This window comes from Gadus morhua, chromosome 10 (assembly GCF_902167405.1).
Source record: "Gadus morhua chromosome 10, gadMor3.0, whole genome shotgun sequence".
NCBI lineage: Eukaryota > Metazoa > Chordata > Actinopteri > Gadiformes > Gadidae > Gadus > Gadus morhua.
The window spans coordinates 20497711-20517978 of record NC_044057.1 but is presented as its reverse complement, the minus strand read 5'-3'; the positions used below and the strand labels follow the sequence as shown (position 1 = coordinate 20517978).

Genomic DNA, 20268 nt, shown 5'->3' with positions numbered 1-20268 from the left:
TTAATTCTGCTATTTTGTCTTTAACCAAAATGTAGTAGTTGCATTGTGTAGAGAGCGATGAGTAGACACCACCGGTTAAGATCAATAGGCCTATTAGAGCAAAGCAGCAAAAGGATCTTTCTTATCCCCTGATGCAATCAGGCAACACAAAAGCTTAAGTGTAAAATAAAACATTATTTTTCCAATTTCATGGTTACATTTCAGGGAGTACAGGGGGGAAGAGCACTTAAAAAGAAACATAAAAAATACCATATTTAATAGTGGAGAGATACAAGTGCATGCTGGCAAAAAACTTTAATTGTGACTGTATGAGTTCAAATATTCAAAATCATTCACGGTGATGATACAGTAGCAAAATGTTACATACAAAGAAAGAAGGGCTTCCAGACCATAAGACACGATCAATCAAATCGCACGGCTTCATATATAGAAAATAAGAAGTACAACCCTCTTAAACGCAAATCCATCAGAAGCGAGGCTATAGGAAGAATATGTCTGTCTAGGCAAGTTAAATGTAAACAATGGGGCAAATAGGCAGGATATATGGCAATCAAAAGACCCGTCCAAACAAATATCATTTTGTGGTAAAATTACATATGCCTTTACTTTGCCCAAAACCGAGGACCAAGGAATGATGGGGCGATCCATGGGCAGGAAAATTGTTTAACTTGACGAAGGTCTCATGAAGACAACTGCTGCATATCCTCATGACATGTCTGTCCCCTGGAAGAATCTTTGGGGGACTTTCTTTTGGCCAAGATTCAGTAATTAAAAATAGATAATTTTTTGCCCCATCTTTGAACTCTTCTTCTGCCCTAAATATGTGAACCGCTTCTTTAACCTATAAAAAGTGGGGAACACCAGAACAACCATTATTTTAACTAACATGCAAAACGTTATATTATTTTCATTAGTGTGAGTTATTTTGTGATATTGCATTTGCAAATCCTTTGAATTATTCGCAACATTAACTTGCAGAATAGTGAATAAACATTTAAAAAGGTAAATATGGAAGATGATATTGTATGACCAGTATATTACCCTAGTGTCCGTTTAGTTGCGACTCAGTTAGTGATGCTGCACGGTCATTTGCAGCACGCTCTCGACTGCGATTCTCTCTCTCCTCGTCTTCCTCATCTCTTTCCTCGTTGCCGCTGTGATTCTTGCAGTATAGTCTTAAAACCGATAAACACATAATATATCATGATCCTTTCGGTGTGATATGGAACTAATGTATCCAACTCAATAATAACCACAGCTGTAATTACATAAAACTGATGATGATTTATGTCGAGTTTGTGCTTACTTGTAGATGCCACGGGCCATATTTTCAATATATTTGGCTTTATCCTGCAGGCCGCAGTGATAATGGTAGGTCTTCGCACATGCCTTGATCTCACACCCGATCGTTGCGCCTAACTGACTGCAGAGCGTACATTTCTGAAAAACAGAAGTAAAAATGATTTGGTATTCAATTTAATCCAAAGAAATTAGTTTAAATGCCATTTGTAATAGCTGAGCTACACACCATTCTTTTCCCTCTCTTAATTTCCTGGAGGACCGTTTTGACATCGAAATTTCCAAACTCGGCGCGTGAAGTAGTGGTTAGCTGAACGGTCCCAGATGAAAACAACTGGGATAGAAAAGTGGTGAGGGGTTAAAAACAAAATTAACATTGGTTTAACACACCCCGAAAGGTTCCCTTGAACCGCAAGCATTGGGATGTTCTGCACTTACCATACACCTGTAGTGTGCTGCCACCTTCTTTGCATTATCAGTGTGGAGCACACCCCTGGTTTGGTTCTCCTCATCCCCTGCGTGGCAGAACCCACAGCGCTGCCCGCTTTCTCCAGGGCTAGCCCTCAGTGGTGACCGGTCTCGCTGAAATTGAATGTAAATGTAAGGGTTATGCATCTGTTGTTAACAAGTCATTAGGGACAATGTTAATGTTTGCTTGGGTGTCACGAGCTACACCTACCGTACTCGTTCTAATAAGGTTAGCAAGGCCGTAAACTAGCGTCTCTCCCTACGCGTTGCAGTCAACTTGAAACGTGGCCCTGAACTTCCCTGGATGAGAGCGATCTTACCTATCTAGGGTGACCACAGTCATCGTATGCGGGCAGCTCTCTCTCTCAGATAAACCATACCGGTACATTGTTGGCCCACTGGGGTGTGTCGTCAGTCAAAGGCGACCAGCCCACACTTTGATCCAGTCGTTCAGTCCTCCACCGTGCATTTGCAAAACAAAGTTCTTTCACCAAGTGTAGGAAACTGTAGCCGTGCGAGTCCTCTGTGTCTGGTCCTTCTAAGTCATGCGAGCCGCAGAGTCTCAGTCTTACTGGGACGTCAATACTGTCCCCGTCTCCTCTCTCGCCCAGCTGACATAAAGCTTACTACACCGTAACATTGGGTGATTTACTACCAAACCAAAGAAGGGGCTTGTGGTCTTACATGTGACGACCGCTCCTCGTCTGCACCTTGGGAGGAGGTAGAGCATCCATCTTCTGACTGGCCGTGAGACCCCAGCTTGTTTCTGCCCTTCTCAAACCTTCCACGGCCCTTACTTTGGGGAGGGGACGAGTCGGACTCATTGGCCACGTCCTCCTCTTCGTCTAGAATGGAAACATAATCATTAATAAAAAAACGAATGTAACAACGTAGCCCCAAGCGAAGAAATAAACTGAAACATCAGTTTATTTTGATGTTGAGTTTACCAAGAAACATCATGTAGGAAGGATTTACTTTTAGAAGCGTTTGACACATTTTCTCCTTCATACATTTTGGTGTGAGACACTGATGGAACTTCTGTGAGCTCAACACATATTTACTCTACTACATGTTGTTGACTTTTTTTTTAAATGTTTAAATATTGAGACCAAATGAAAGTGCACATTGTTGGTAATACTTTAAGTCAAATGTATTGTTGTCGTAGTATGTCCATCTATAATCAAATGTATGCAGAATCTCAGAAAAAGACAAATTAATTTGCTTTTCCATTTGTTAAAAAGTAAAGCCTGTCAATTTAGTGTGCGGCCATAGCAGCTTATCAGCCAATGGTAGTATGAAGCTGAATAGTCTGAACTCTTTCAAAACAATTCCTCTTATTGTTAAGCACTTTGCCAAAGGAAAGGAATGTTATTTCCACATGTAGAAGTCATGTTATAAATAAAACCCTCCTGATGATCACGTTACCTTCAGGACCATCCCGGGAGGCATCTCTGTGTTTGCGACAATAAACACTGCATCAAAGAAAGAGAAGAAAAAAAGATTGATCTTCATTTTTTTATCTCATTCTGTACTTCTGTATCTTTACTGATGGCGTTGTGTGAAATGTGACCCACAGAAAGATCCCTTGCGAGGGATTCTCTTTGATCTGCGCACGGTCTTTCAGCGCGCAGTAGTAATGATATGTCCTCCGGCATGTCCTCACATCGCAGCCGATTGTCGCCCCGGGTCGATGACACGAGGAGCACATCTTTAACCCCCACACACACACACACACACACACACACACACACACACACACACACACACACACACACACACACACACACACACACACACACACACACACACACACACACACACACACACGGCAAAGTTAAAACAAACATTATAAGGGATCTTTTTGTATTTAGAATACGTTTGTATTCAGGCTAATTTAGAACAAAAGACGAGGGAGGCAGACATGTTTTCTGTGTTTCTGCTGTACACAATGTAATTAATGACATTAGGAGTTGATTTGGTTGTAGGTCCAAAAGTCGTTAAGTATTTCAGTGAAGCTTTGCAAATAAATTCATTTAACTTTGGACACTCACCAGTTTGCTCCCTCTTTTGATCTCTTTCTTCACATCTTCGATGGAAAATCCTCCAAGGTTATCGCTCTCTAAGTGTGAACTAACAAGTGCTGAGGAGAAAAGCTACATGGGATTTAAAAAAGTTAGAATTTCTGTTTTTTTATATATATATATATATATATATATATATATATATATATATATATATATATATATATATACACACATACATATACACACACATACACACACACTTCAAATTACTTAATTGAAACATTTTCTAGAATAAGACGTGCCATAAAATTCTAGTGCTTCCAACAATGGATTCTGTGTGTACTGCAACCTACCATACACTTGTGGTGAGCTGCCACCTTCTGGTTGTCTGACAGCAGTAGCTGTCCACACTCCTTGTCACGGTTGGTTCTGCAAAAGGCACATTTAGGCAGATGGGCCGCGGCTCCTTTCCTCTGTACCGACATCGCTCTTTGTGGCAGTCTACTGAAAAATAAGATGGTGTAACTATTATTTGGATTGTAAAACTATTAATAATGTTATTATTATAAAAGCTTTTTACAAGTTGACATAGCCTAAAGTAATTTAAACTTATGAGATGCCTTTTCTAAAGTGCAAGTAGAAGTTAAGTATGACTCCATTTTTGTATCAGAAACATAACGTACTGAGGCTGGTTAGGGTGTTTAACGTCCAGCAGGAAGGTTTGTGGTTTTGATCACAGAACCTCTGCCACCTCTGTCCGCTACCTGTAGGGAAACATAGGCAACGTTTCTATCCTTTATACTGCTCATTAATAGCATGCATCTGAAATAGGAGAGTAAGTACCTTTTGGATGACTAAACACAACAGCAATAGAAGAAAATTGATAAAGGCTTCAAAATAGTTACATTATTAAATCTATAAGCCGCACTATCAGTCAAAAATATCATTTAATTCAATGACTAATCGTTTTGACACTGCATTGGTGTGACAGAAAGACTTGATGCACGGGTTTTCAAAGAAAATCAAATTACATGGAATATAAAAAGGGAACAGCCATCAGATTAAAGACCCAATAAATGTGGGGAGAAGAACCAAATGCAATGTGGTGTTTGTAAGTGTGCATGTGTTTTTAATTACACAAGCCACTGGTGCATTGTGCAGTTAACTAAAACTGGGAACAATTTTAAAGATAATGTGTGACCATGACCAAGGATCAATATGCCAGAGGAATAGAGATACAACTTAATTCACAGATATCAGGTATTTATTGATACATACTTAAAAATATAACTGGCACCAAAAAATGTATTCCTGGTACCCTATTAACCCCAATGATGAAGGGATTTCAGGTTTCCTCACCGTTATTGAGGAATTGATACAAATGTACCCAAGGCTCGTCTAAGCATTTATTTTAGCTATACGCATTAAACCTATAGATATGGCCCAAATATCATATAAAACATTAAGTAGCCTATAGTTTGTTGGTTTTGCTTCAGTTTGTGCATTCAACAACGAGAACATGACTAAAACCTAAATACTTAAAGGAGGAGCTAAATCCTGGATCATTTTATAGTTTTATAAAATATAATTTTTTAAATAAACTAAAACAAAAACCAAGTAATATCTAAAATATAATCCACAAGTCATATTCGGATTCATTACGTTATAGATTGTCTGAATGCTCTGTTGATAAGGGTAGGGTAGGTTTTGCGATTTGTGTATTTTATCGGTAAAATAATACTTATCAACAATGCAGGGTTGAAAAAGATGGGTCTGTGTAGTAGTTTATTAAATACAAACCGAAAGTACACGGTTTTAATCACAATAACGTGGGGAGAGACGCGACGCCTTGATTTAGCAACTGCCATGATAGCAAGGCCAGGATTGCATTGCGGCGGCCGGTGACAAAAGCTGCGGGGTCCGACGTCTAAACCCCAAATAGTATCTAATAATGAAACACTATGTAGTCTGTATGAACATATTCCGTAAAGTCAGAGGTTATATTACCGCCATGATACAGCAAATGGTCATTGCGCAGCCCATTTGGTATCATACCAGCGGGTAATGGGAAAAGTGACTATATTTCTTCTTCAGCAAAGTTTTGAATTTACGGGGGTGTGTGTCTCCCACAAACTATAACTACAGACAAATATAAGTGTGAGCATCTAAAGCAGCCACCTGCATTAGCAAGGCCTTTGATTCGTAAAACTAATCTCGATCACAGCGAGGAATCCCGAGCAAACATGGGGTATTATCGTATCATATCAAAGTACAACGAAAGAACCCCTTTAAATATTGAGACGTTTAAATGACTAACGCGGGTCTTCAGTGCCACCTTTTGCGAGTAAAGAGCGCCATACCCGATACAATCTCTCTGAAAACCGGACCCCGTGCTCGACCGTAAACAATACGGCCTAGGACCACAATAGGACACACGATACACACTGCATTTGCACAGGGGGTGCACAGACAAACTTCTGACGGTACCTGGGGAGAAATCTTGTTGGGCTGGAGTGGAGGATTGGGTGGAGAAGCGTGCTGCTGTGGGTGAACGTGATGTTTTCCGTGCCTGCTGAGAAGTGATCGCTGCTGTGTTCCGTCTCACCGCCGCTGCGTAGCGTTCAAGTGACGTTGCACTCGTAGGTTTTTTCCCCCTAAAATGTAAACATGTTTGAGGATTGAAAACCCCTCCGATACATGTGAATACAACACCTTACTGTTGTATATTAGGAGATATGTTTTACTCTTAATATTAACGAGCAGGAACGACGGATATTAACTAACAATGTTGGGGGTTTACTGTGCTGAATACAAGTAACCTCGGTTGTTGAAGTCAACTTTCCGAGCGCTTTTTTAAAGGTAGATATTTTGATTTTGTATAACAATTTATTTTCGGTATAAAGTGGCATTCGTGTATTTTATGCTATGTTTTAGCTATGTATTGTGTGCATATTCGTATTTAACTTGGCTGATGTCTACCAGTATGAATATCAAAAGCTTAAAAGACAAGGATGCTAATGGTTACAAGTATAAAATCATACAAAGACATCATCAACGATAAATATATAAATGAACAACCCAATTTGCCTTTAGTCGTGTTTGTGTTTGATTTACTTAACAGCGCAGTCCGTGAGGGAGGCGGTTTACCCTTTCCGGTATCTTTGTAACTCAACCCCCGCTCGGTGTACTGGACAATAAAACAGGCGTCCACTTCGGAAGGCTCACGTCATTACTTTCCATCGAGAGGATTGGCTATAAAAGACGACAGTCACTTTGTGAAAAAAAAAAAGTTGCAAAAAAACACACCCGCCCAATGTCCCGAAGAGAAGAGCGCAGAGACAGCAGCCTGAGCAGAACAGGGAAATAAAGTTGACAGGCTGTCCAGCCCTCAAGCTTTCTGCAAAAGTGAGCTAGCATCCTAGCAATTGTGGTGGCGGACGGCCAGAACAGTAAATCGTAGATATATGCTGGATAAACGCGATGAAGACAGCGAGCTTAAATCTGTAGGAACGTATAATTACCACTCCATAAAACTATCGCCGAATATCCCAGAGAGATATATTGATGAGCACGTAGGGGTACATTACTGGCGAGCCTGTTAGCTGAGTTTAGCTAGCTAACCTTTAGCCAACAATCCTTTCTCAAGTTCAAAAGTAAAAGTCAATCAGGTAAGTTCTTTCTACTAATCAATCTAACAAACTTTGCTACCTCGTATCGCCGACATAGCTATCGATCAACACGGCCACTAACGTGGCGTTTACTTTTAGTTAGCTTTAAATTCGTAATTCCAGCTGAATGTGGCTCAAGCCTGGCTAGTCAATACAAAAAGATGTCAGTGGATTTGTCGTTCTTGATTATCTTACTGCTAATATGATGTTAAATCTATGACCACTGTCATGAGGGGCTCGCGTTAAAGTCGGACGGTACGAAACGACCCACAGTCGTGTCTCGATATTTTTATACCACCATTGTATTACCCGTAGACTACCTGTTGTCGTTCTTTGACATCTATTTCGGTCATAGTAACTACACACCTACAAAATAGCGTTTTCACGTTAAAATGGCGAAGATGGCTTTAAGACCACCTTAGAATGCATTCTGTCTCAGCCCTTTTATGTCCCTCAGCAACACAGGAAAGTAACGCCTCTTAATTAACTAGACACATATTAGGATTATTTTAACAGTCAAACTTTCTCTTTACTATTTCAAAGGTTAAGGAACAAGTTAGCGTCCATCATGCCTTTTCCTTTTGGAAAGTCTCAGAAGAGTCCGGCTGAGATAGTGAAAAACTTGAAAGAGAATATGGCTTACATGGAGAAGCTGGATGCCACAGAGAGCAAAAAGTGTGAAAAGGTGAGCATTTGTTTACTTTTAACCCTTAGATGCATAAGTGGGTCAAAAATGACCCGGTGAGGTTGTTTTCTTGAAATATCTTCGTAATGAAAAATTCTTACCATTTCATGTTCCAGGTATTCCTCAAAAAACATGTTTTTGATATAATGCCATTAACATTTTTAACTTACCCTCTATACATTTTAAGAAATTGTAGTTTTTTGTTTACTACCCCAAGCTTCCATAAGTGCGTCAAAAATGACCCCCATGCATTTTCTATGGAATCCAATGGGAACCTTTGATTCTTATCAACTGTGGCTGTCAGGAATAAATTAACTGTGGACCACACAGACTATATCAGAAGTGTCACCCCTCAGGAAGATTATTTTACATTAATCTATATAGCAATCTATATAGCAGAATGAAAAAAACAGAAATAATCACATTTTACAACAAGACGAAAGGAGGTGTAGACACCACTGACCAGATGGTTGGCACCTACACCTGCAAGCGCCAAACACAGAGGTGGCCAATGGTGCTGTGGTACAACATAATTGACATTGCCACCCTGAATGCCTACACCTTTTTCTCGGCTCAGCACCCAGAATTCAAGAGCGGCATCACCATTGCACGACGGCTCTTCCTCAAAGAGCTGTCAAAGGAGCTTGTCACACCACACATGAGAAGTCGACTGGAAGGATGCCCCCAACTGCAAACCCCGATTATTGAAGCAATGGAAAGGTGTGGGGTGACAAAAGCCACAACCTAGCCACAGGAAAGAAGCAGACAGGGCCAACCAAAGAGAAAGAGGTGTCAGATCTGCCCAAGTAACAAAGATCGCAAAGTAAACAATAGGTGTGGGAAATGCAATGTACGTGTGTGCAATGATCACAGCCAGAAACAGGTAGTTTGTCTGAACTGCATACAGTGATGAGACAAGAAGGCAAAACAGGGAAAAGAGAGAGGAACTGTCAATGACTGGACAGTTACAGACAGACATACGGACGGACAGACAGTGGATGTTCACATTTTTCTATTGCTGTTTTGGGTAATTTTATTTTTCAAAAATGTTAAAAAGTGAAAATAGAGATATTTCAAACATGAAATAATTCTTGTGTGGTCCTAAATATAATACTAAATATTATACAAGTGATTATACATGACAAAAATGGCATAAAAACACATTGATTCTAATATGGGTCATTTTTGACCCACTTATGGAAGAGTGTAGGGTCCAGTCACTCGTGCATCTAAGGGTTAACCAGATCTGTTTAGGTTTCGTGCGGTTGCAAGTCGGGTTTAACTGCAACTTACACAGTGTTCCTGTTATTAAGGTTGCAGAGGAGGTTTCGAAGAACCTGTCTTCTCTGAAAGAGGTGCTGTGTGGCACCGGTGACAAGGAGCCTCAAACTGAGGCTGTAGCTCAGCTGGCACAAGAGCTGTACAACACCAACCTCCTCATCACTCTCATTGCAAATCTGCAAAGAATTGACTTTGAGGTGAGTAGAGTTAACTTCCATCCGTGATGATGATTGTTATTGTTGATTGATCAATGGTTATTGATTCCTTTCTGCAGTGCATAATCCAATGATTTAAAATATTGGAATTGGCGATGCCCAAAGCATTGGCCTGTTTGCAAGTCATTGGCATACTAATGACAAATGGTATATTATTCCAGGGGAAGAAGGATGTGGTGCATTTGTTCAGCAACATCGTACGACGTCAAATTGGTACTCGAACGCCCACGGTAGAATACATCTCCTCGCATCCACAGATTCTCTTTATGCTCCTAAAAGGGTACGTTTACCATGTCCATGATGTCCAATGTCTGAGTATCTTTGTAAACTTGATATATTCACCAACTATGTTCCTCTTTTATATCAAGTATCGCTCAAGTGTAAAAATATATATGTTGTTGTTATACTTGTTATATATTTGGTTGTTATATACCTGTTTGTAAACCATGATTACAGATATGAAAGTGCAGAAGTGGCCCTGAACTGTGGAATGATGCTCAGAGAGTGCTTGCGTCACGAACCTCTAGCACGAACCGTGCTGTTTTCCGAAGAATTGTACTGCTTCTTCCGCTTTGTGGAGCTGTCCACCTTTGACATTGCATCAGACGCTTTCGCCTCATTCAAGGTACCGTGATATAATCTAGCTTTTAGTGTTTTGTTAAGTTATAACTGCTGTAACAATGGGAGTGCCACAGAGGATCAGATTGCTTTTAGATAGAGGGGCATATTTAAAGGATCAAGGTACTTTCATTCCCTATTTAAACATGTTGCATTCTGCTAAAAGGCTGGTTTCTTCTTTAGCATAAGAAAAAATCGGTGTGGCTGAGCTTTATAACCTGATTTGAATTATTCTTAAAATTATTAATTCAACTACCTGTTTTATATATTTTTGAGTAACATAAAAATTTGAACGTAAATTTAATATTTTAAATGAATTATATACTGCTTGCATTTCTAACTTCATGTTCTCTTTTAACTCCCACTAGGACCTACTGACAAGGCACAAGATAATGTGTGCGGATTTCCTGGAGACCAACTATGACAGGGTAAGCCTTCGAGTGTCAATCTGGAAGAGAAAAACATTGAAGGTCATGATTTTAGAGTCTTTCATCATTGAAAATAATCATTTTGCCAACCTTTCTAACCTTTTCTATGCCCTCAGGTTTTTACAGAATACGAAAAGCTCCTGCATTCTGACAACTATGTTACCAAACGTCAGTCTTTGAAGGTAGTGAAACAATTCTTTGAACCCTGGAACAAAACAAGTGTATATTTCTTCGCTACAAGTTCAAGGCTAAATATTCTTCGGGTTGAACTCAATGTTTTTCAACTTATGTTTTCCTCAGCTTCTTGGCGAACTTCTCCTGGACCGGCACAACTTCACTGTGATGACCAAGTACATCAGTCGTGCCGAAAACCTTAAGCTGATGATGAACTTGTTGAGAGACAATAGCCGCAATATCCAGTTTGAAGCCTTTCACGTCTTTAAGGTGTGATGCATGGATGTGATGTCCTTGCGATCAGATCGAAGCACATGTTGCACTTCATTTTGTAACAAGGCAGAGTGTTCCAGCTTATAACTAATCTTTCATGTTTACTTGGGTATTTTGCCGTCTTTGTTATTCTAATGCCGCGTTTCCACTGCAGGGTGCGGTACGTTTCGGTTCGCCTCAGTCCGGTAGGGAGGGGGCAGTATAGCCCAGCTCTGTTCCGAGGTCGCATTTCCACCTCCGACAGTACCCTTTATGGTAGGCCGGATGTCGATCGCCGCGGCAGCTACGTTAACATCGTGACATCATAGCAGCGCGACACAGTGTAGCCTGCTCAATAAAAACAAAGGAAAAGTTGTACGCGACACATTAAACCAAGAGCTACCATGGAAGTCATCCGGCAACAGTTCCTGGCCTTTATGCTTTTCATATGGCAGTTAATCAACTTCCGAATGCAAGCTTTGTTTGATAATAATAATACCTCGAGGCTACTGTTTGTTTGTTTTTATCCCCACGTCGCCCGGAAGTGACGATTCTGTCGACCAATCAACGGAGGGGGTGTGTAGCTCGAATTTTCCGGCACCCTTTCAGGCGTCTCAGTACCCCAACGGAGGAGTACTGAAGACGAGGGCAAAACAAGTACGGCTCAGTCCGGGTCACGACCACTTTTGGCGGTGGAAAGGCAATCCGTGCCGCACCTTTGCGAACCGAACCGTACCGCACCCTGCAGTGGAAACGCACCATAATGATTTAATGCAAACCATAGGAGGCCTATCAACGGTTATCGATAGGCCTATTACTGAACACATTCAACTGAACACATTTAAGCAGCCTAAACTGAAATGTTACATTTCATGGTCTGCCATTTCATTGTTTGCCTTGGGTGAAGGAGAATATTTGATTTCAGTCATGTTGGTTAATATGCCTTAGCCTTATACCTCTGCCTCAAAAAACATACCATTCGTACTTTCTCATGTTCTAGGTCTTCGTTGCGAACCCCAACAAGACACAGCCCGTGTTGGACATACTGCTGAAGAACCAGGCCAAACTAGTGGAGTTCCTGAGCCATTTCCAGACGGATCGATCCGAGGACGAGCAGTTCTGCGACGAGAAGAACTACCTGGTCAAGCAGATCCGGGACCTGAAGAGACCCGTGGCACCTGAGGAGGCGTAGATTCCGACGGTGGGTGGGAACGTTGGCGGTGGCAGTTGCCAGGTGGAGCTTTGGCGTGCGCTTGGAGAAGGTAGTGTGGCAAGGCAACGCAAGGATCCAACATATTACCGTAGGAAATAGGAGCAAACAAAACCAACATAGAAATGACTTCCTTCACTTTTTCTTTCTTTGTGTGAACATGGGAGGTTTAATCCTCGAGTTGGGTTGAACAATGAGTGGGCCAAGAACTGTTATTTAAAACCATAGTGCTTCTTTGATAATAATAAAAAGATGTCCGGCAAGAGTCTCTTATGCTGAATTGTATATAATAATGTTATTATACATAAGCAAAATTCCTCATGTATCGTCTCTGGCGAAGACCTTACTTTGTGACATAAACGCCACCTGCATTTGAATCTTAACAGTACCCCTTGATGCGTAATCTTTTACGAGCATTCAATGTTTTAGAATATAATTACTCTGTGGATAAGACTTACTGGCTAATATTCTCAAAGATGACACATTTTTTCCTCAAAATCACATTGTCAAACTTATTCCACAGCCTAGTTTTGCCTTACTGCACGCTGTTTTTGCCGTTTCCAGGACTTGTAGGAGCTTGTGAATATTGACTCCAGTTGAATTGCTTCTGGATGATAGTTACCCAGATATTTGTTAGTGGTGAACATGGTAGGTATGCTTGTGGTGCTTGTGTAACATGAGGCACAGGGGCAGCAGTAGTGCTGATTCAGTCGGTGATGCGCTAGGAAACAGGGACAGGAAAAGAAAATCAAACCCCACAGAGGAATCAATGCATTGTGCGATAGTGTGGCTGCAGCCAGCAGTGGTCTTTTGACTGGAATGGAAAGGAATCCGATACTGCTGTAGGCGTTGTGTATCGGTCTGTTTGTTGGGGACACGGGCAGTACAGATATTCTCAACCAGAGGATTGCAATTTTTCCACAAATAGTTAACTCTTGACGAATGATACGATTAGATGTTCTCCAATGGCATGCTATCCAGTTTCAGCTGTTCTTACTGAAGTTTTATTTAAAGGCGCCGTGGGCTCATAATGCATTATCAGCATGTTATAAGAGTAAACTACAATTATTATGTCAACTATGAGTTTGACATTAAACTATTAATCGACCACTAGCATATGTGGTTCGCCATTAGACGATGACCAGAGGTTTACAAAGGAGTGGGTTGTGGCATTTCTGCCAGTGTAGCAGTAATTCAATTAGTTCATTAAATAACCTGGTGACACATTTCATACTAAACTGTGAGAATGTTCTAACGTGCTTATGATGCATTATAATCAAATTAATACTACAGTGCTGAAACTAAGCAATGACCTTGTTCCCTTTTTTGGGAACGTCTATTTTGGAATGTGCCGCATTTTTTAAATTTAGTTTCTTACCTGGCTCACCTGTCATTGTCATATTTTTTTTTTTTATCAAGTGTGTTGGAGCAACAGCACAAAGCCTTGCCTTTCACTCACTATAGTAGCATCTTGTCAGATTTCAAGCAACATTTGATCTGTCGGCACAGTCTCATAGTATATATACCTCATGAGGAAGTGCTGTGTTCTCTTTTTTTATTGTGTTTTTACTTGGATCATTAGGATAAAGCGCAATGTATTGTACGTTGCCCAAAGCTGGTATGTATGTATGTATGTACGTATGTATGTATACGTATGTATGTATACGTTTGTGTGGGGGAAGAATTGAAAAGCAAAGCTAATCTTGTTTCGATTGGTCAGTTACCACAAATGACTGCATTTCATTATGAATGAAAATAAAAAATGATGGTTGCCTTATTTAAAAATGAATAAATACGCACACAATTGATTGTAAAGAAATAATGTAAATCCCACATGTCTTAACCATGCCCTTGTCACTCTAAAATGGATACTACAAGCATTACAAATTGATTACCTATGCTTGCTTTTAGTTAAAATGATTGGCTTTTTGAAAATCCCATGTTGGTAACATCAGAAACACCTATCGGGTCATTCCAAAACCGGTTATGGCCATTGTAAAAATATTTTTTTATATATATTATTTAATATGTTGATGTTAACCTGCGTCACTCCAGTTTTGAGAAAAAGGGTGTGTTTCTCTGAACATCATTAGCAATGTTTAGTTAATAACTTCTAGAATTCCTAATAATTTCAAAATGTCACAAGTACATGAGAGGAGCGACCTTGGGATCACCGTGACAGTGGTCGAGTTGTTTTTGGAAGCAAGGGTGACCTTTACAGGTCCCACATAGGCACAACCAGCAGCTCCTCTGACGGACACTTCCATGTTTTAATAAGAAAGAAACCCACATCCTAATGAACGGCCATGTGTGTTGCGTAACCTTAACTGTGATCAGGATGTTTCAACTCTTAATGCTAGTGATCAAATACCATACAGCTGTTCCACCATATAAAGCGTGTACAGAGGAAGCCCTTGTTATATTTGTATAACCCTCACTCTCATAGGGTTAATCCTGATTTAGTGGCAATTCTGTTAAGACGGCAATGAAATCCCTTCATTCTTGATTTAGAGGGAAGGTGTTTGGTGATTAAGAGGAAACTTCTATATTAAATATATAAATGTCTGTTGTGCTTTTACTATATAACTATATTGCCTTCTTTATTCCCTATAACCATAGTATACTGGGTATTTCCTTCTATCTACCAGGGGAGTGAATTGTAAATGTACATAGTTTTATTTTAAAAGTGTGAAATCGTTCCTGAAAATAAAGTTTATTTCAGAAATACTGTGCATTTGACATAATTTCAGCGATTGTTTATTTTTGAGTTTACTGTGGTAAATTGAAAACTTTTTATCTGTACAGGATTATGTGGTATAAATATGTGGTGAACCATTAAGAAGTTAAGTAGTATATGCTAATGAAAGGGGAAGATCTGTACAACCTAGACGTTAGGTCGGCCCTGTCTTCATTGTTTACATTATTGCCAGTTCTGACTCATTCTGTGTGGCTCACACCATCACTTCTCCATTATCTCAGCCTTCATTTGCCTTAATAATAATTTGCTCTGTATAAATGACCAACCTGCAGCCTTGAGATTACCTGCCTCAGCAGCTCTGGCAAATTTTACGATGGTTTTCATACTTGCATGCTCCTGATCAAAGCGAGAAGAGCCGCTAGGGGAAGGGAAAATCAGTGGGAGTAATGTCTCCATCTGGCGGCGGCTTTCCTTAACTCTTTAAATAAATTTATCATAAGATAACACTTTATTAATCCAAAAGGGCGGAAATGTGTGTGACACAAGGCGTAAAACCACCAAAAGAGATAAGAGACAAAATAGTGCCAATATGAAGATTAACGGATTACAAAAAAAAGGTCAGAAATATAGAGGGTTATATATATATATATATATATATATATATATATATATATATATATATATATATATATATATATATATATATATATATATAAACAACACGATCACAAACGACAAACCAGCATGTAATGAGCCAAACATAGAACTTCATGAAGATGTATGAGTTGTCTCACGTCACATGCATTGGGAAGCATATATGTGTTATTTTAATGGAATAGACCGTTGGTATCGGGAGTAGGTCTACTGAGAATACATTTCAATCAATCGAGACCCTAATGTTTATGTATTTGTAAAAGTTTAAAACTGCAAATTAGGATGCATTACAATGATGCATGCGCAAACATAGGCTTTATTTAGTATTAAAACGTGTCCACATGACCACATTTGGTGGTTTACGAACCAACCAATGTAAAGAAGTGTCACAAAGGATGCATATGTCCCTTTGATTCCACCAATCACAACGAGGCCTATATGAGCAGTGAAATTGCAGTCTGGAAAAGTGGGTTAAAGTTCAATCGGGGAAGAAGGCAAATAAGGCTACGTTTGAGCCTGCTCTCAAGGCCGAGGGACTCCTAAGAAAGCGTTTACACAAGATACGTCTAAGGGACCCCATTTCCACCTTGAAATATATTCATAGAATCGATGTCCGAGCCAAGCACGATGTTTAAGATTATATCTCATAAGGGTTACCACCAATACCAGTTCAACTTGCGCCTATTTCTTGTGGAGCACTAGGCTGTGGAGAGGGGGTGGCTGAGGCTGTGTGTGGGGGTAGGGTTTGCAGAGGTTACAGGTCACAAGCCTTCTGCTTGTGTTTGACCATAAGAGCGAAACCGTCCAACAAACGATATTGTTCCTGAAACGGAAATTTAAGTAGTAACTCTTCAGCGTGTGAGAAAATGAAACGGGCAAGCATTAAGAGCTATTAGGTGGAATGTTATGGTTAAGGGGATCAAAGGAGGACTTCTACATTATTGGGACGTCTGCGCTGAATCTCCCCACCCCCACAAAGAGCAAAACAACAAAAAAGATGCTCGCACAATTACATGCATGACTCAACTTTTTGTTGGCCAGAAACGGTGGTAAAGAGGCAGGAGAGGATACAACATCTGCGAAGTTAGGTGCGTCGTATTATGGAGGAATCCTGCATGGGTATAGTCGTTTCAGCCCATTTCCACTGAACGACCAACCCTTCGATGGCTAAGAGGTAGGTCATCTCCACAATACCCTGTTTCATTACAATTAGGTAAATTGTTTTTCGATTAACTAAAGGCTATGGTTTTGGGATTGTTTCTTTGATTTCAACAGCGAATTGCTAATCAAACAATCACAGTAACCCAACTAGGCGTGTAGTCTTCCGTTTTTGTTATATTGATTTGTAAACCTCACCATATTCGATGAACACGTTCCGAGTCTCGTCGCTACTCTATTTAGTTCCAATGGCCAACAAATACTCTTATAGGCCTAGCCTACTACTTTTTATATAATACTTTTTTTCTTTGCGTTCTTTCTATACACAACAATGCTATTCTGACTCCGTCATACAAATAATACTTTTGAACACAATAGCGAATATAAACATGTTGCCCATTGTTCAGACTTAGAATCTGACTGACGTATTATTGTCGGTATTCAACTGTTCTTAGGCCTACTAAAATCAAATGTATTGGGCTCCCACACGAAGGACTTGGTAAGTGACCCTCAAGGCGGATGTGGATTATATTGAGCCATTTGTTTAATGGATTGGTTTGAAAAAGTCTCATCAGACCACGTTCGCGCCACTTTTGTGAGGCTTACGTAGAGCCCCCTTTCAAGTCACTACCGAGTCCTGATCAATAACATAAATTGATCATGTTCTTGCGTAATGACTTTGGTAGCGTACCGGCGTTTTTATTGGTTGAAAGTCAATTTGTTAGGGTTATTATTTATTTTTTCCTGTGTTGTATCAAACCTGACCTCAAAACTAATACCTTCATTAAAGTGTTGCACTATGGAAATGAAAGAAATTGGCCTAGGCTACTTAAGATAGTCGTTTTAACCAAATGGTAACATAGGCATAGTAGCCTACGCCTATAGCCTTAGTAGAGTGTTGCATCATGTATCGTGCAGGCGCCTGATCCGAAGCCGCATGATGCTTTTGGCGTCAGTGGTTGTAAATTAGTGTGGATCGCTTAGCGTCTTCCAGATTTATATATTGGGGCAGCATAACCAGGTAAAGAGATTTAAGTTATAATGTAGAGATGTATTCTCCCAATCCACAGATGATTTATCATTCCAAATGAAAGTGTCTGTTTTGTTCAAACAAGTATCTCCATTTCGTTTAAGTAGGCCTATTCAAGATTTCATAATAAAGATTAATCTTCATGCTCTTTTTTTTGTATTGCAGGTGTTCCAGATAAGAAGCAACTGAGGTTGGAAATCATTGAAGGTCTGCCTCCAAATGTCTGCCAACAAGTCTCTAATGTCTCCATTGTTTGTGACGGCCCCCCAGCTAAGGTGCATCTAGTGTAGTTAGTGAACTTTCCAATTTCTACTGCCCTAGTTGCTCCTTCTGGCTGGGGGCCCGTTCTTCCACAATAGGAGGTGTTTATTCCAAAATAAAACATCATTGTGTTTTAAGAATCCATTTTAGTCTTTATATCCTTATGATGTTCTCAAAGTTAAATCAATACATCTGATAACATGGTACACTTTTACATTACGATTGAATGGTGATCAGTGATTATGTTACCTGCAAACATGCAGAAGCCTAAGAAACGACAAATGAACAAATATATATATAAGTAAATATATGTATGTTTATGCATGATAATATTCCTGTGGATGAGTATGACACCTTAGTGCCATGCATGGTAGACCTGGCAGTCCCAAAGTGCTCACAGTGCAGATAGTTTACACTCATCTACTGCAGTCTGTGCACTTCAAGTATTTCAGGTCGCCTTCTCACATACTTGCATGTGCTATACACGTAATGTATTTACTTGGCGTCTTCCCCGGATGGGTCGACAGGGAGTTTTGTTGGATTGCGTTAGGCTGTTTTATGACTTTGCTGTGCAAATCCATGCAAAACTCTCTGTTACCCAGACATGCAACAACTACATTTTCTATTCGGGGGATTTCTCGTAATCAATGGTGCAAGACTTTCATGTTGTTGTTACAAAATATGTTTATAGGCTATAGGCTATAGGCTATATCACAAGTTTATTTAGTCATGTATTTTGGTTGATATACGGCTGTTTGTCTGGCTGTTTTCGGGTGGATGACTTCGCAATTTTAATTCCATTTAAGATCTGACTGAAAATTGCACAGTATCCATCTGTAATCCGCCAGATCTAGCGAACAGCTTGCTTTGCATCCTATGTGTATACCGTGTGTTGTCTGCGACGTTTCATCAATAAATGGGATATTCAACTCTTTCTACTCTTATTTTATAATGGTGACTGTCTACTGGTGTCTACTCTCTAAATTCAATCTCATTGACCACAAGATGGCAGCAGATTTGTTGTCTTGGCTCTAAAAGGGAGCCACAACTGATCCATTTTATTCAGACGATATTCCACTCAGAATCTTTTTTTGGAAAAGTATGGAAGTGGTATTCCCTCATCCAGTACGATAATAAATTGCCCTAAACTCGAATTGAATACAAGTATGTTTAAGTTCCTAACCACTTTTATTGTACCATCTTCACGTGTTGTGTTTCTCAATGTAAATGAGGAGCGCCCTCCTTTCCTATTTCTATCCCTTTTCTAATTTCCATGCGTCCTTTATTCAGCTCCTGTGCGAATGTGGCCTAAATGCTTCTCATTAAGACAACGACCAATAAATCTTTCTGCAATAAATATTTACCGAGCTTATGTAATGTGCCCTCAAAGGGTAATGAATCCCGATCTGTTTTGTGTAGGCATATATAGGATTATTCCAGGAGAGTTGTAGCCTAAATACGCGCGGTTCCACGCCGTGGTGCGCGCTTATGGGAACGCGCCGAAATATTCTCAGCTCATTTATCTTGGCTAGCAGATGAGTCCAGCTACTGCACACGGAGAGAGGTTCTTAAGTTATCGTTTCTTTGGGATAGCTCCACCGGTAGAGGTATAGTAGATAGGACTATTTGGCTTCGAGCGTGAGGATGCTTTGCAAAACAGGATCGAGAGCTGCCTTGACTTATAGCCTGCGTAATTATCTGTAACTTTGGAGATTCGGGAAGTTTATTTCATCCACAGTGTCCTCACTCAATTGTGTGCTCTTCGGCGAACGGCTGTCCGTGCGCCATGGTTTGCCAAGCGGCACATAGTGCGGTCTTCCTGTGCGTTTTCTTCCAGCTGTTTTACCTGCCCGTCGGACAGTCACCTGTGCTTCCGAACTGCCACGACGTGCGCGCGGCGTTCCAAACCCTGCACCCGGGTTCCAAATGGGTCCCGGATACTCCAGTGTCAGGTACATCTCTCACCAATTGCATGACCAAGTGATTAGACTCAACGAAGGCTATATTGCATAGCTTATATTTCTCCATGATGTGCATTGCAAAATTAAAAGGCAGCATGCCTCTCGGTGTTATCGAGGTCTGATTGTAAATGTTTTTCAAGCAGCTGAGTTTGTTTACATTGCGTCCCCACAAAGCTGTTTATTT

At 40.2% G+C, this 20268-nt stretch overlaps 3 protein-coding genes across 8 annotated transcripts in view; 2 read left to right on the top strand and 1 right to left on the bottom strand.

Moving 5' to 3' along the window:
- Positions 1 to 154: 154 nt before the first annotated feature.
- Positions 155 to 6414, bottom strand: phf6 (PHD finger protein 6). 4 transcript variants are annotated; one of them, XM_030369264.1, is made up of 12 exons: positions 6279 to 6414; positions 4475 to 4555; positions 4145 to 4295; positions 3819 to 3920; positions 3342 to 3475; positions 3193 to 3239; positions 2452 to 2612; positions 1738 to 1881; positions 1529 to 1633; positions 1307 to 1440; positions 1042 to 1175; positions 155 to 841 (listed from the first exon to the last, which is right to left on the bottom strand). In XM_030369264.1, exons 3-11 carry the CDS (start codon positions 4274 to 4276, stop codon positions 1043 to 1045), a joined length of 1092 nt encoding a protein of 363 aa, XP_030225124.1. In that variant the 5' UTR covers positions 4277 to 4295; positions 4475 to 4555; positions 6279 to 6414; the 3' UTR covers positions 155 to 841; position 1042. The 4 variants fall into 4 exon arrangements, with proteins under 4 accessions (XP_030225124.1, XP_030225127.1, XP_030225125.1 ...); XM_030369267.1 differs by having other exon boundaries at positions 155 to 747; XM_030369265.1 differs by having other exon boundaries at positions 4145 to 4292.
- cab39l1 (calcium binding protein 39, like 1) lies at positions 6318 to 15049 on the top strand. 3 transcript variants are annotated; one of them, XM_030369270.1, is made up of 9 exons: positions 6318 to 6430; positions 8003 to 8144; positions 9458 to 9622; positions 9802 to 9920; positions 10097 to 10265; positions 10627 to 10686; positions 10803 to 10868; positions 10987 to 11130; positions 12113 to 15049. In XM_030369270.1, the coding sequence occupies exons 2-9, from the start codon at positions 8028 to 8030 to the stop codon at positions 12302 to 12304; spliced, it is 1032 nt and encodes a 343-aa protein (XP_030225130.1). In that variant the 5' UTR covers positions 6318 to 6430; positions 8003 to 8027; the 3' UTR covers positions 12305 to 15049. The 3 variants fall into 3 exon arrangements, with proteins under 3 accessions (XP_030225130.1, XP_030225129.1, XP_030225128.1); XM_030369269.1 differs by lacking the exon at positions 6318 to 6430 and adding an exon at positions 6626 to 6650; XM_030369268.1 differs by lacking the exon at positions 6318 to 6430 and adding an exon at positions 7096 to 7459.
- Positions 15050 to 19570: 4521 nt separating this feature from the next.
- Positions 19571 to 20268, top strand: part of gpc3 (glypican 3) — a 101020-nt gene continuing 100322 nt past the window's right edge. Inside the window, exon 1 of the mRNA XM_030369262.1 lies at positions 19571 to 20075. Coding sequence (XP_030225122.1) covers positions 19910 to 20075 — 166 coding nt within the window. The 5' untranslated portion in view covers positions 19571 to 19909. The remainder of the gene's footprint in view (positions 20076 to 20268) is intronic.